Source organism: Nannobrachium achirus, assembly GCF_963921795.1.
Source record: "Nannobrachium achirus genome assembly, chromosome: 4".
NCBI lineage: Eukaryota > Metazoa > Chordata > Actinopteri > Myctophiformes > Myctophidae > Nannobrachium > Nannobrachium achirus.
The window spans coordinates 33534338-33550860 of NC_137813.1; the positions used below are offsets into that span (position 1 = coordinate 33534338).

At 41.4% G+C, this 16523-nt stretch overlaps 1 protein-coding gene across 1 annotated transcript; it reads right to left on the reverse strand.

Moving 5' to 3' along the window:
- Window positions 1-3630: 3630 nt before the first annotated feature.
- Window positions 3631-16092, reverse strand: LOC308284078 (serine hydroxymethyltransferase, cytosolic-like). Its single transcript, XM_080724616.1, has 12 exons — window positions 15984-16092; window positions 14064-14178; window positions 12968-13113; window positions 11735-11850; window positions 10569-10729; window positions 10099-10180; window positions 8525-8737; window positions 7865-7978; window positions 7608-7730; window positions 7375-7491; window positions 5972-6082; window positions 3631-4395 (listed from the first exon to the last, which is right to left on the reverse strand). The coding sequence occupies exons 2-12, from the start codon at window positions 14151-14153 to the stop codon at window positions 4223-4225; spliced, it is 1446 nt and encodes a 481-aa protein (XP_080580742.1). The 5' UTR covers window positions 14154-14178; window positions 15984-16092; the 3' UTR covers window positions 3631-4222.
- Between the last annotated feature and the right edge of the window lie 431 nt (window positions 16093-16523).

Here is a 16523-nt window from a genome sequence, read left to right on the forward strand (position 1 = left end):
TTCAGTCGGAATCGAATCCGGCAGATCATGCTTCGAGAGGGCTAACGGTAGAGCAGCTTGTAACTTCAAATTGGTTTACAGGCCCAGAGTTCTTATGGGAGAGACAGCTACCTGAAGGAGAAACCATAGTGAAAGAGGTCATGAGCGATGATCCAGAACTTCGCAAAGCCCAAGTATTTAATGTACAAGCGAAGGAAAAGAGGACATTGCTGGACCGCTTACAAAAGTTCTCCGACTGGACAAGAGCAGTTAAAGCCATTGCCTTCCTGAAACGCTATGCTCAAGGGGTCAAGGGTCTCCCACTTAAAGGTGAAGCCACAAGTGTGGAGCAGCGAAAAGAGGCAGAGATTTTCATCATTAAGCTGGCACAGGAAGAGTCTCTCAGAACTGAACTTGATAGTGTCAAGCTTCACAAGTCAGTTAAAACAAAGGACAAGAGCAACAAGCTGCACGCTTTAGACCCATTTATTGACGACGTGGGGGTCCTAAGGGTTGGAGGACGTTTGACAAGATCGAGTCTTCACCCCCATGTAAAACATCCACTGATTTTACCTAAAACAAGCCACATATCTTCATTAATCATTAAGCATTATCATGAACGAGTACATCATCAAGGAAGAGGAATTACTGTAAATGAATTGAGATCAAATGGAATTTGGATCATCGGATGTAGCAGCGTTGTTGCCTCTCATATCCATAAATGCACAAGATGCCGAAGATACAGGAGAAGCACGCAAGAGCCAAAAATGGCCGATTTACCACCGGAAAGAATGGAAACGACTCCTCCCTTCACGTACTGTGGAGTGGATTGTTTTGGCCCTTTTTATGTGAAGGAGGCTAGGAAGCAGTTGAAAAAATATGGCCTACTGTTTACCTGTTTGTGTTGTAGAGCCATCCACATCGAGATGCTCGATGACCTTACTACAGATGCTTTCATCAACGCTCTGAGGACTCTAATTGCAATACGAGGAAATGTCAGGCAATTAAAATGCGACCAAGGCACGAATTTTGTTGGCGCAAAGGGAGAATTCATGGAGGCAATGCAAGGACTAAATGAAGAGCAATTAAAGCAATATGGCTGTGAATTTGTAATGAACTGTCCGTCTTCCAGTCATATGGGAGGAGTCTGGGAGCGACAGATTTTAACGGTTCGAAATGTATTGATGGCAATTTTGGATCAATCCGCCCAAAGACTTGACAGCACGTCGCTCAGGACGTTCTTCTATGAAATAATGGCTATAGTGAATAGCAGGCCTCTCACTACCGAACACTTAAACGACCCTACGAGTCTAGAACCACTGACACCTAATCACATACTTACAATGAAATCCAGCATCATCATGCCACCTCCAGGGCAGTTCGTGAGCCAAGACATATACTTACGGAAACGATGGCGGCAGGTGCAGTTTTTGGCTAACGAATTTTGGACCCGGTGGAAGAAGGAGTATCTCCTCAACCTTCAGCAGCGACAAGTCTGGCAGAAGGAAATGAGAAATACAGAAGTCAATGACATTGTGATTTTAAAGGAAGAGAACGCTCCACGAAACCGTTGGAAGATGGCTCGAGTAGTCGAAGTTTATCCCAGCCCTGATGGAAGGGTCAGGAAAGTGAAGCTTTTAATGTGCGATGCGACCTTGGACGATAAAGGGAAAAGGAGTACGAGACCTGTCTATCTTGACAGGCCCGTACAGAAGATTGTTTTATTACTTGAAGCAAATAAAGTTCATAGTCAAGACTAATGTTTGGGTTTTTGTTTTGTTCATTTGTTTTGAAAGTTATTTGAAATAAAAGGATTTATTTGGTGGGAGTTTGGCTGACGCAATTTGTTTCCCAAATATATTGCTTTGAGAGCACCTTTTGTTTGACGTCATGAAATGCTTGTTGTCTCCGCCTTATATGGCAACCCGGACATGGCCGCGCTGCAGCCTCAGTCAGTCTCTCTCTCCTGTGAGAGGAGGCAGAAAAGTTTGTAAGCGGCGTGGTGAGCTAAACAAGGTGTGTTTGAAACTGCAACTTTTGTCGTATTTTTGATGCACTGTTTAAGTTTGATTGCAAATATTTTGAGTTTCATTGATGGGTTGTTTATTTGTTTTGGTTTCAGTTGTTCACTTTGTAGCCCAATATGTTGGATCCCTGGACTCATTCATTCCCTTTGTTTTCCCATGCAATCAGAGAGGTGATTTAATTTCTGTATTTTTTCCTTTTACCTTTTTGTCATGATTTATGTTCTGTATGCTGATTATTATTTTCTCTCACTCACAGTTTTGACGGGTTTAATAAACTCTGTAAAAAACGAAACACCTGACTGGTTTATGACGAAGGGAGTGACACAGTACTTAAGTAAATATACTTAATTACTTTACACCACATAGCGTGCCTACAGCACAGCCAGTTATTGGGCCACTGCCAAGACCACTTGCAATTTGACTCGGCCATTACTCCGTCAATTTTCATTAAAAAAAAAGATTTAAACATGTCCATATTCACTGGAATGTCTGCTTTCATTTGCTGGTGCTCATTATTGTCTCCCAATAAAAAGATATCACGCTAAAATCGCGACTTCGGCTGTCTATGCATGACCGCAGAAAGAGCACAAGCAGATCAGAACAGCCATCACATTCATCCATTGCTTTGGAAATAAAGATCGGTTTATAATAATATAACATTCCCTATAAACAGTAAAACCAAGTGTGTGGGAATATCTTCAAAGGTTATTTTGTTTCTTCTTACAGCAGACACCCAAGCCATACGACATCTCTTGGTTATATCATCCATCTGTTCGCCAAAGGTTCTCTTCCAAGCTGGAAATGTGAACATTGTAACTCCGCCGTTTTTATCGCTGACTTCACATCCCACAACGCAGCACTTTCGTACCATTGCTAGACAAAGATAGAATCTAGAAAGATGGAAGATACACACCACCGTCACTGCTAGACAAAGATATAATAGATGGAAGATACGCTGTCTGCACACCACCGTCACAAGTAAGTAGTTAGCTAAACAAGTAGAACTACAGACTGACTGATCTTGATGCATCCAAGACCTAGCAATGGCAATGGCCGCCAAAGTGGGCGGAGTTAAGCCCTGAATCTTACGGTGATGTCATAACCGACAGTCCCTATAATTCCGTAATTCGTTATATTTATTCTTTGATATTATAGTTTGTGTGCCAGATCTCAACACGCTGTAATCCTCCCTCCTTTATATACGATATAGGGAAGAAAATAAAGCAAAAGATTAACTTAACCGATATTTAAAAGCCATTAAATCATTTATAGAATTTAACAAAATCAAAAGTTAAAAGGTATGATTATGATTTGAATAACGTGTTGCCCATAAGCTCCATTTCAAGACAGTTTACAGCAGATTAAAAATTTCTCAACTTGATCTAGTTGATCTTAAAATGTAATACTGGAACGATCCTTTGCAACAGAAAAATACACAATGGGTCAACATTTTTTACATTTGAGGTGAATAATCTTGTTACCTCTTTTACCTGGTTAGTAATCATACTTGTTAGGGTTGTACATTCACTCTTAATCTCATTGTGGGTGGTTGCAATGTTACACCTTGGTCCTTGGTGTTAATTATTATTTACTGTATTTACTTAAACCAATGAAAGAAAAAGGACTTGTTGCATTTACTTTAATATTCAACAAGAACATAGAACAAATACAGCTGAATGGCATTTGGTCATATTCTGAACAGAATAAGCATTAGGCTACACAACAGTGAACATGTAAGTATACCACTTTTATGCAAGTACGTTTTACTTACATATAATAAACTGCGACCTATGGTCGCAATTAAAGCCAGTGTTAAAGCTTGAACTTAATCAGAATATTGAAGTGCAATGGTAGCCAACACAGCAAATTCATTTGAGCAGTGCACACACATTCAAGAGTTTAAATTGACAAATTTCAGCAACACCTCTTAGGTCTGGAAGAATGACAATGACTGATCCTGAATTCATCCCACAAGCAAAATTTAAGAGATACTTAATTTTCTATGGCAAGTGGAGTATCCAAAAACAGAATTGTCATACACACGTTTTAAATAAAGCCATATCTGTTACAGACTACATAAACTGAATACCCACAGATTTATGGAAGTCAAGAGGAAGTGTGTTGATTTCAGCTTTGACAGTGGATGTGACGGTCACAAACAAAAATGTCATATCAAAGAGCATTCAAAAGCAGCAGTCAGTCTTAATCATCATCTATTACAGCTCAGGTAGGCCGGGCATCGGGAATTGTCCTGCGAATGCTTCCACCTCTGTCTTGATCTCAGCTGCTCGTTGCTTGAACTTCTCTCCCTGGGCCAGAGCCTCTTTGAAGTCCTTCAGAGTCGCCTTCGGGTCCAAGCTTGCCTGGATTTCCAGAGTCAGCTCAATACCTGGAGGACAGGAGAGAAGCAAACAGGGTTACAGATCCGAATCATATAAAAATATGCAATACATGCATTTAGAATAACATGCACAAGAAATTAGGCCCACAGTGCCCAAACAAGCCGGGTGATATGTAACATTTGTTTAGATGTAATCATGTCAGCTCTTTTTCCCCCAAGAGAAACTACTCCATAGTCAAGACTCCACTGAGGTTCAAGCTGATCTTAAATCTTGTCATTTTTGCAGTGATTATGGTTTCTACTTCTAAGCTTGCACAGATTGTAGCCTAATGTTACAGTTTACAGTTTAGGCATTTAGCAGACGCTTTTAATCCAAAGCGACTTACAATAAGCAGGTAATACATCACTATAATAAACAAGATAATATGTCAGTACATCAACAGCAATATAACAAATGCAAATGAATATCTACCTAGAAAACAATATAATCAGTCAAGGAAAAAAAAAAGGTTCTAAAAAACCTAAAAACAAATGCTAACTAGCTTGGTGTATGGTCATTGAGTGTTACAGTAGTGCTAAGGGTTTAGGTGGAGTCTGAAAACGTGAGTCTTCAGTCCGTGGCGAAAGCTAGCGAGTGAGTCTGTTGTTCTAAGTGCGACAGGGACTTTATTCCACAACTTTGGGGCCAGGAGGGCAAACTGTCTCGGACGAGTGGATTTTTGCCCTGGGGTTTTTAGCGAGGGTTCTGTCAGCATCCCTGTGTTGGCTGATCTAAGTGAACGGTGGGGGTGTAGGGGTTGATCAGGTTTTGGATTTGTATTTCCTGGCCACTGGCAAAGGCATTAGACTTAATATCCATGGTATATACTAGCTACACCAAACCTATCAACCAACCAGATTTGAGCTACCATAGGTATAATTCACTACTGATATATCATGCTAAATAAACAGGGTGGAAAGCAGCACCCAAGGTATCAAAAGCCATGATATCTAACATATAATTTGCCGAATGTCTGTCCGTCCGTCTGTCTGAGTGTCCGTCTGTAACAGTGTTTCTCCTCAGTGGCTGGAGCAATTGATCTGAAATCGCATCACCATCAGCATATGAACACACCTGACATAACTGTGAAGCCCGTTTGTCACTTTCACAAATCGTATGCTGTATAATTGCATTTTTATGGTGTATCTATATCTATTTAGATACCCGCCTGCCCGCCTGTGTGCAGGCGGGCAGGCGGGTGGGGGGGGGGTGGTTCTGGCCCTGTTACAGATGTTGTCCAAAATCATGCAGATCGGTACACAGTATCTCTGTAGCCGTTAAATGGAACGGGTATTTCTTACATTGATGCTCCTACATATTAGCATGCAAGCACCAGTTAAAGTTACTTTCCATCCCTCATATACTGTGTGCACAGTGCACATCCCATAATCCACACACTGCACATCATTTCGGAGCTCATATCTTTGAACGGGTAAGGACTAGTAATCAATAATGTTCTGTCACCTAAAGTGACTGTTCTTCACAAATAATTATTTTGTCAGTAACATGCCCTACGGACCCAAAAGAAGTACAACAATATGAATGGTGAAATAAATTGAGTCTCTTCAAATGACTAAAATGTACCTCTGTGGATGAATTCTGCCACCTTTCCGAAGTCCTCCTCCACCAGTCCTCTGGAGGTTAGGGCAGGAGAGCCGAACCTGAGACCACTGGGGCGCAAAGCACTCTTATCACCTGGAAAGAGAGAGAGACAGACTCAATAAATTACTCCAACAGCACTGTCATATTATATACTGTATATAAAAAGAAATTTAAACAACGGCGGAAAAACAGATGCACGCAAGAGACTATACAAACTAGCTAGTAGCTACATGCTACGGGCACGTCCTGTTTTGGCAGCTACATACTCTAGGTATGGGGTGATAGTGTATGCACAAATCCACTCTAGCTAGACAGGTGCTAGACGTACAAACGGCAATACAAGAGAAGAATAGAGTCCGCAACACTGGTAAATACTCAGCTCTGTTTTATTGCTTCAATGTTTCGATCTTCTTTTGATTGATTGATTAAAAACTTTATTAGAAGTTTGCATAGATAAAAGTACAGTTTCATGATGGTACAGTTCACTGGTACAAGGTCAACTAAAAGGAGATCCTAGTAAGCACTTGGCTTATTTGCACAGGAAACCATTAGAGGTCCAGTCAGTGTTTTGAGGAGCACTAGGGTCCAATCAATGTTGAGGAGCAGCCAGGTTGCTACTGTTGGGTTTGTGTCAAAGAAGGAGCCTGGACAACCAACAACTCAAAAATGTCTTGTTTCATTCAAGTAGTTGAGGAGTGCTGCCTGGAAGACCAACAGCCTAAAGCTTCTACAAATTACGTTTGGTGGGAAAATGTCCTGATGTGTTTCATAGACATAAATACTGTAAATGGTATGAATTTTAAAGGCATTTAAATACTCAGACTCAGGTGCAGGAGTGGTTATGGCCATTTGAGAACTGGAATTTCATTAAAAAACAAAGCTCACAACGCATCTTTTTTGTGTGAAAGAAATCGTCAAGATGCGATTGTGTGTGTTGTAGAGATGAAAAGGAGATCTAGCAAACGAGAAAAAGTGAAACTACGGTATAAAGAGTTATGTAACTTTTGAAATATCTTTGTCAAAATGTATGAAATCTGTTTTGTAACTTGAAAATTAGATGGTACATCTAAAAGGGTAATTCCCAATAAAGAATTTCAGACCAAATTGATCTTTTTGACAACAACAGAATGGATTAATTACACAACTTTAACATGCACTTGGGGGCGCCAATGGCCCCCTTTGATTCCTGACAGTGTGTGCCATGCAGATTTGTCACTCCCTGACTCTCTCCCCTGTTACCTGTCTCTATCTACTGTACAATCAAAATAAAGGCAAAAAGCCTTTGCACAATGTAAAAGTGCTTTGGATTAAAAAAAAAAAAGCAAATGCTGAATATTTACACACAGTTGCTTCTGCACACACATGACCAGAAATCACACACTGACCTGGACAAGTGTTCTTATTACAGGCGATGGCACAGGCTTCAAGAACCTTCTCAGCACGTCCTCCATCGGTTCCCTTGTTACGCAGGTCCAGCAAGATCAGGTGGTTGTCTGAACCACCTATAGGAGAATACAACATTTTCAAGCAGATTGCCAATACGGTATATAGATTGCTGACAAAGCTTTTATTACACATTTATTGTTAATGCTTCACAGAGCGGTGCCATTTCTGTTACCAGTGACAATCTTGTAGCCATGGTCAACGAGGCTCTTGGACATAGCTTTGCAGTTGGCCAGAACCTGCAATTGGTACGCCTTGAACTCTGTGGTCATGGCCTGCTTGAGGGCTACTGCCACACCTGTGTTGACAAAGTCAAATGGGGGGGGGGATACAAGATGTGATGTACATACACTTCAGTGAAAGCACCACTTAAAAGTACTTTTTGAAGAGATAAGAGAAATGCATGGCATGAGAACAAGTGTTCATGTGTACCTGCAATGGCATGGTTGTGAGGTCCCCCCTGCAGCCCAGGGAACACAGCCTGGTTGATCAGAGACTCCAGGTTGTACAGAGTCTCCTTCCCCTTGGCATCCACACTACGCACTCCTGGAGGACACAACAAACACAGGATGAATACACTGTTGTTCCCCTCAGTGCAGAGCATATAGGGATGGGACGATATGAAAATTTCATATCACGTTTATTGTGACAAAAGATATACGATATTACCGCGATAATCAAAATCCATTATCCTGGGGCGGAACATTTGCCAAAAAATAGCAGATCTACAAGCTCACAACGGGTCGCAACGCGACGAGTTGTGAGCTTGTAGATCTGCTATTTTTTAGCAAAGACATTTGATAGAGAGTGAAAAAAGACTGTATCAAGTACGTATATTATAAGTACCTTTTACCAATTATAGAGGGTTTAAATTATACCAGATATGCAGCTTGGCAAATAAAAGGTGAATTGATCACAGTGCATGACGGAGGACATATCACAATATATTAAATCTCTACGATACAATTATCGTGAGTGTGTTTTATCACGATAAACGATAATATCGCTTATCGTCCCATCCCTAGTTGAGAGATTGGAATGGGGAGAAATACCCCTATAATTACATTTCACATCTCCCCCTCTCATCTCTACCTTTTCTGTAGAAGATGACCCCGGAACGGCAGCCTCGCAACGTCTTGTGCGTCGTCGTGGAAACGATATCACAGTATTCAAAGGGTGAGGGTACGACGCCTGCAGCCACCAGTCCACTGATGTGAGCCATGTCGGCCATCAGGTATGCTCCATTCTCATCGGCGATCCGCCTCATACGGGCGTAGTCTAGGTTACGGGAATAACAGCTGGTTCCTAAAATGTTATAGAGAGGAAAATGGAGAACCAGGTTCAGTTCAGTCCCACATATTATTTATTTAAAAATATGTTTTTTTTAACAAACCAGTTTTTGAAACACTACTCCAGTACACAGGCTTTCGACTGATAGTGAATGTCTTTAATTACACTGTCTTTAATTGCACTGGACCATGGAACCCTAGTGGCCTGATTACAAGAGGTCCATGCCTGTCTCTTCTTGGCTATATTAGTGGACAGGGACAGAGTCTCATGTCATTATCTGTCTCCAACCTTGTCCTGTACATATTCTTCAGGTATGCCAGTGTGGAAATATCACTCTCGCAGAGACACTTGATTACAAAAAGGTAACATACAGTTACTGTAAGCTCTGGGAATTCTACCTGACGCACGCCCCACATGCACGCACACACACGCGTGTGCACGCACGTCGTCAAGTTGTGTGACGCCGCGGTCAGCATGAACCATAACTCTATGGCACGAACACTTCAGTCCCCTACCTGGCTAGCTGCTTTTCATAACAATACTCGGGTAGGCAGTTCTCACCTACGTCCTCATTTACACTTGTATATATACGGCCGCAGCACGTTCGCCTTGCATTCTTTGCAGACATATAGCTCCTTTCGGAACCCCTCCCTGAAATCGGTCCTTTTGTCGGAGCTGCATGCATAGTGGAAGGAGAGTTCCGAAAGGAGTTAGCAGGCTTTACTGTGTGTGGGTGAGTCTATGATTGTAAAGTAAAGTCTATGTAATATGTAAAGTTATTTTATAGAAAAACTTAAAGGAAAATACATTAATTGAAACTAATTAACAATGTAACTAAATAATAAGGAATATAATTAGGCTACATTAAAAATGTGATGTGATGTTGAATACAGTATTTCAATTAGCACCGCGCGGCAGGCATGCGTGCACACGACGTGCACGTGCGTGTGACGTCATGAATTTAGAGGGGCACCACTTCTAAAATCCATATCACACCACTGGCAAAAAGTCTGAACATGTTAATGTCTTTGTAGTACTTTTGGAATTTAAGTAATGACCACCGATAATAATGATAATGTCTTTAATTGCACTGTCCTCTTATCACACAAATACCAAATTACCTCTGTCTTTACCAACGATCAGGGATCAATCGTACTGGAGATAAATATTCTGTGTAAAAAACTGAAATTCGGCAGCAGTGGTTTGTATTATGTACAGTATGTATTTACTGGGGCAGTGAATGAGTTAATGACTATGAGAAATGAAACTGTCACACGTATCTACACAGTACGTGTGTGTGTGTGTGTGTGTGTGTGTGTGTGTGTGTGTGTGTGTGTGTGTGTGTGTGTGTGTGTGTGTGTGTGTGTGTGTTGGACCTGCAATGATTAGTTTGGGGTGGAACAGCCGTGCATTTTCCTGCAGTTTGTCATAGTCAATGTAGCCAGTTTCTGGATTCACCTGCAAACACATCACTTCATACAGTCAACATTAGCAAATGCTGAACACAGATCAGAAAAGGCCTGGCAAAATTAGTTGGGGTGACACAAAATTGAGATTTTGACCCTCCACAAGGAATGCAATAACTGAGCACATGGATGAATGGAAGAGGAAAGCAGCTCAATAAGTTAAAATGATAGATAAAATAATAATAATAATAATAATAACAGGATTTTCACAGTTATCTCAGATGTTCTTTACAGCGCTCATAAATTTGTGTGAAAAACATCTGATGAAGTAGGGTAGGGTGCAATTACCACTGTATGATATTCATATACAAGTATTGTTATTATTTCCAATAAATAAATACACAATTTTTCAGGAATTCATAAATCAAGTCTGTGTGTACCTTGTAAGGCATAGACTCGAAGAAGATGGACGTGGCTGAGATTTTCTTCTTATCAGTCATAAAACCATGGGTCAGATGTCCTCCATCTGGAAGGTCCAAGCCCATGATCCTTCCATGAGGCTCAACTATGGCCGTGTAGACTGCAAAGTTTGCAGGGGACCCTGTGTAGGAGAATCAGCAAGGCATATATGAGCCAATGCAGTCAAATTAGCTTTGTTTGTCTTCAGCAGCTACTGATTGACACCAGTCATTTAGCTCAGTGGTTCTCAAAGTGGGGTCCTTGACATTTGGTCATCTTGTCTAATATAAGAATCGTTGTCCAAAAATAAACAAACGGTCTCATATAAAGTCCGTTTCTGGTGAAAACGTTACTAATTCGGTGGCAGTAACATTGGCGTCCGTCGCTGTCTGTTGATTCTTCATATCCATATGAGTAAAACTGCCACGATCATTTGTTTATTTTTGGAATACAAGTTCTTATTTGACATGATATAAAAAAGTCTATAGGAATGTAGAATGTGGGAAAAAAAACAGGACCCAGGTAGGATGTGTAAATGACTTCAAACTTGGGTGCTCTATCTATGAAGACATTTTAAACACAAATTTTCCCTTCTGGGGGTCCCTGGCATAAAACATTTTTAGATGGGGTCCGCAGCCAAATACATATCAATTTGGGGGTCCTTGACACCTCTAAGCTTAGACTCTCTCTCTGTATGTCCACTGAAAACACTTCTCCTTTTACATGATTTTGTACAACTACCAACCATTCAGATGCACTCGTTAAGTGATCTCACTTTCCCGGTGAGATCACTTGAATTTACCTGTGTACTGTAATTGATCCTACTGTATGTGGAACACGTGCAGTAGCTCATGCTACAAACACACACACACACACACACACACACACACACACACACACACACACACACACACACACACACACACACACACACACACACACACACACACACACACACACACACACACACACACACACACACACACACACACACACACACACACACACACACACACACACAATACAAGTGGCTACAGAGCTTTTTATATTTTGTCATTGAATTAATATCCTACTTTGTTATACGAGAAAGTGTCACACAAAAGTAGTGAAAATAGCAAGTATACAAAGGCACCAACATTTTCAGTACCTGAGTATGGCTGTACATTGACACCCCACTTGTCGGAGTCCAGACAGTAGGCTTCCAGGGCTCTCTTCTGACACAACCTCTCCAGTTCATCTACATGTTCTGTACCACCATAGTATCTGGACATACCCAGTCACAGATGCAATTTGTCAGACACATACTAATCTACAATTGCACATATGAATGATCTTTTTGCTGCTACTTTACATTGAATGCTCAATGCGTGAGTATGTGTGTGTGTGTGTGTGTGTGTGTGTGTGTGTGTGTGTGTGTGTGTGTTAGACAGACTGTTGTTGCGACTGTAGGTCGCAGTTTAGTATGAGAAACGTCACATCTTGACTGTAGACGTCTGTCTGTCTGTCTGTCTCTGTAACGCTTGCTTTGATCTTTTATTGCTGATTGACTGTCACGCTCTTACATCACTGTGATGTGAGGGGAACCACACTAACAGAATTACTTTTATGGCCATATATGGAGATCCCTGATGTCATCAATATTAAGCCATATCTGTGAATGCCAATATATATAGATGTCAGTCTAACCTATAGACTATACATGTCAGTCTAACCAGTGTGGCTGGTTCTACAGACAGGGATCTCCATATATGGGCATAAAGGTATTCTGTTAGGACTTCATATGGGAATGCCTATATATGGAGGCCACATACAATCCCTTTTATGCCCATATATGGAGATCCCTGTCTGTAGAACGAGCCACACTGGTTAGACTGACATGTATAGTCTATAGGTTAGAAAAGCGCCTTTCGCCCTTAGGTGTCTTACTAGTGTTATATAGTCTAGATATTTGCCTTTATATCTTCAATCTCTGAGGAGCTGGATACAAGTATTCTTTACTCTTATATACTTTTACACAAGATGTAACAATAAAGAAACTGTGAATAAAAATGTAATGCCATCATTTGAGCCACATTCTGTGGTATCTCTCATTGTCAGGGGGAAATACTGTGATCAGTCCCCCCCCCCCCCCCCAGTGCATACAATCTTTCTAGACTTCTGCCTCTGCCTCTTCTGTATAATGTGTCCAGATGATTTACTACACAAGTACACTACACATGTTGTCAGTCCCAACCAGAGTTATACTTAGTTGTGTGTGGGTGTCACTGTGTTGCACAACCAACCATAGATTAGATCAGGCTAAATTAGTATTATTAATGTTCTTATATGCAATGGACGAGCTAGATGAGGAGTGCATACAGTATGTACTGTACATAAATACCTCTGTCCAGGGTATCCCTCAGAATACTTGTTGTTCATGCATGAACCCAGAGCTTCCAGAACAGCCCTGCTGGTGAAGTTCTCAGAAGCAATGAGCTCCAGTCCGTACGTCTGTCTGTGCTTCTCCTTCTTAATGATGGAGAACACCTGGGACACATAGAAGCAGTTTAATGATACATTTGAATGATATATATAGTTTGCTGTTATTTTTGGGATGCGACATCAGTGCACAACCAGATAAAAAATTGGCAATTACTCATGGCCTCTATTAGAGATGTGTGGCTAACCGCAGTTTGCTTTGATTTGGTTAAATCAATATAATTCATTAATTAATATCGGATAAGCCGCAGGTTGGATCGGTGTGGATCTATAGATGGATGGATAATGAACATGTAAACAAGGATTTGGTGACAAAAAAGCCCATCTATCTCTAGCCTCTGTCTATACAGTAGCTTAACAACAACCTTACAGTGTGGTGATTGATTGCTTTAAGACATGGTAAACGGAATACCTCAGAGCTTGGTACACGATACCAAGTAGACCAGGCAGACACTGACAAATGTCTGCCAGACAGAGTTGCATATATACACGTAAAAAACAAAGTTAAACAAGAGTGACTTGACACCGAGTCATCTGAGGGGATATTAAGTTTCCTGGAACTGCAGCCCTGCATAAGGCAATTCCCCCCAACAAACACACTCTCAGTATCTCAGTAACTGGTTCTGTGTTTTCCCCATAGACTATAGCACTGGAGCCCGGAAGTTAGTCAATGGGGAAAACACAGAACCGGCTGACAAAATGAGCGATATAAACCTTTATTTCAACACGTTGCTTCAATTTTCTTCCACGCTTGATAAGTAAAACGATGAGAGATCAGCAGAAAACCTTCACTTTTTGGATAGAATGTTCACCAAAGGTAAGAAGTGATCGCTAACGGCGGATCTTCCACCCAGCCGGAAGATTCTGGTTGACGACAGGGAGGAACCTCATCTCGGAGCTGCATAGCAGCGGAGGAGAGGTTCCGAAAGGAGCTATGATTGTAGTATATACTGCGTGTATACTGTGCATCTACAAGAGGGGATATGTAAAACACATACCTCTGAGTCGTTGATGGCCAGAGGCTCCAACATCATCTTATTATGAGAGTCCCATGTCTCTTTGCTCACATGGCCATTGGTCAAAGACATGTTTGTTTCTCTCTTCTCACGTGCACTGAAAAGTGATGCAGAATTGCAGATATATGACATGACAGTTTGAACACACTTGTAGAGGCTGAGTCCAGTCCACTTTCATAAAGGTCATAATAATGTCTTGATCAAGGGGTCAAATACACAATAATTGTAATAATTGTGTCTTATTTAGTTGATATTGGTGCATTTGCAACAGTACATTTGCAAAGTAGAATCTGTCCCCTTTACGCTTCCTAACTATATACAGTTTTTAGACCTAGAGAGCAGTTAAGGGTTAGGTGTATGTTTGCTCAGGGACAGACAGGGCAGGTCACAGGGCCAACTGGTGACATTCATTCTGGCCCCTCAACCCAACCATCTACAACAGGGCTAGGCAAACATAGGCACAGGTGCCAACATTGGCACACAGGAGGGTGATCACTGGCACACTGGCAGAAGTGTGAGAGAGAAGATATTTATTTTAAAATCCAATCTTTTTTTAAACATGGTCAATTTAATGAAGTCACCTAATTTACAGCATATTTAATCCTGCACATAATTCTAGAATCTAATGATCATTATAACAATGTCCTGTCAATCAAAATACCGGTATGTCAGAATGTGTCAGGCGTGTCATTAAAGTTTGTTGACATGGCACGCTGACCATCTAGAAAATAAAAACATGGCACTTCATTTCAAAAAGGTTGGTGACCCCTGATCTACAACCACAAGACCCTCCTAGAGCAGTATTAACCTATAGCCAATCGGTGTCTGTAAGACTGTCAATCACCGGGCCCTGAGCGCAGACGATCATTGGCTTTTCCACTTTTTGGTTAAGAAACAAACAAACAGACAAAAAATATTCAAAATGTGAGAGGTTTATGAAGTAGGCCTACATGTCGGCTTTTGGTGATGATAGGCCTCTTAGCAGTAGCACTGCCACTGTTCAATATTATTACTATGTACAAGTACAAGCAGTGAGTGTAATCAAAATTCTACATAATGTGGCCTGGCTCTGCTCTTGTTCACAGAGAACACAATGGCATGGGCTGCTATGCTGTTTTGACAAGAGCCCTGACCTGAACAGATCCAGCATGGGGGTTACAAAGCAGGCATGCGCAGCAGCCCCTCTGCTGTTGTAACTCAGCAGTGTTGAGAATGTGGCCATCGGCCACTGCCACATGACAAATCTGTTCAACTTTGACCAGGAATCTGACCTATGTAATTTGATAAGAACTTCACCAGCAAATGCCAGCCAAAACACAGACATGGTTACTGTGTAACTTGACTGTGAGGTTACTGTGAAAGCTGACCAAGATATAGCCAGTCTAAGTTACTGATAAAGGCTGTCCAGCCTTTATCATACTGTCCAGTCGACTGGACAGAGTAGGCTAATGATGTTCAGTGTTACCAGAAACAGTTCCATTGTAAATTTTACTATTTACCACGGACCTAAAAAGTTATATTTGCACGGTTCAATGAATCCAGATCATCAAAGGAGTTTTATTCATAAACCTGGGAATCCGTTTTTGTCAGACGACACTTAGCAAACAACCGTATGCTGATAAAAGCCCGGTGGACAAGAAATCCGGACATCATAAATTAGTCCTCGGCTCGGCTGTATAGAACTATGGCAATGCAACTCACTCAACATAATTTAAAGGCAATGTTTACACATTTCCCGCTAAACAATTCTGTGAATGGCGCGATTCATATGAATCAACACATGAACCGAGTCACTTTCATAAAAAGCTTCGCCTTAGCACTAGCAGCGTTCCCAAAATAAATCGGGTCATGTCTGTCAACATAACGGCTATTATCGCGTAATAAGATAACGGAGATACTCACCAAAGCTGTTATGGTGCAGCTGCTACTGTCAACAAAGAACTTGAGTGAACTTGATTGAAATACAGCTCAGTGCCCAGTGGAGCCCACGCTTCCCTGTTGTACAGAAGAGCTCTCCTCTCTGGTCAAAGTCCGCCAAACTTCCAGCCAATAGAAACAGTAGGGGCGTCTGTCTGTCAACGCCCCTTTTGATGTCGTAGACGTAGGCCCACAACGCCCCGCCTAGATGTGCTATTTATTTAACCTTAACCAACCCTTACCCCAGTTAGCCCACCACCACCAGCCACCACCCACCACCATTAACCTACTTAAGTCAGTGCCTAACCAAACTCAGTCTAGTCTTAATAATAGCCTAACTAAACAAGTAATTTTAAAACACCACCAGGTCGGTCAGGGACGCTTTCTAGTTTCTAACTTTCTATCATCTGTTTATTGGCTCTAACCAGGCATTAATAAGGCTAAGCTCCCCCAAAATGGGTAGCAATGTGCAGGTTAAAGCAATAATTTATTCTGAGGACTAGCATGACTGTGCAATTAGGCACG

What these genes read in the sequence shown, in the direction of transcription:
- LOC308284078 (XM_080724616.1), bottom strand. Translation starts at nt 14,153, where the DNA reads ATGTCTTTGACCAATGGCCATGTGAGCAAAGAGACATGGGACTCTCAT. An exon ending in TGGCCATCAACGACTCAGAG is followed by an intron (nt 13,114 to 14,063) that starts GTATGTGTTTTA and finishes TATGTGTCCCAG; the next exon opens with GTGTTCTCCATCATTAAGAA. An exon ending in CAATGTACAGCCATACTCAG is followed by an intron (nt 10,730 to 11,734) that starts GTACTGAAAATG and finishes TCTCCTACACAG; the next exon opens with GGTCCCCTGCAAACTTTGCA.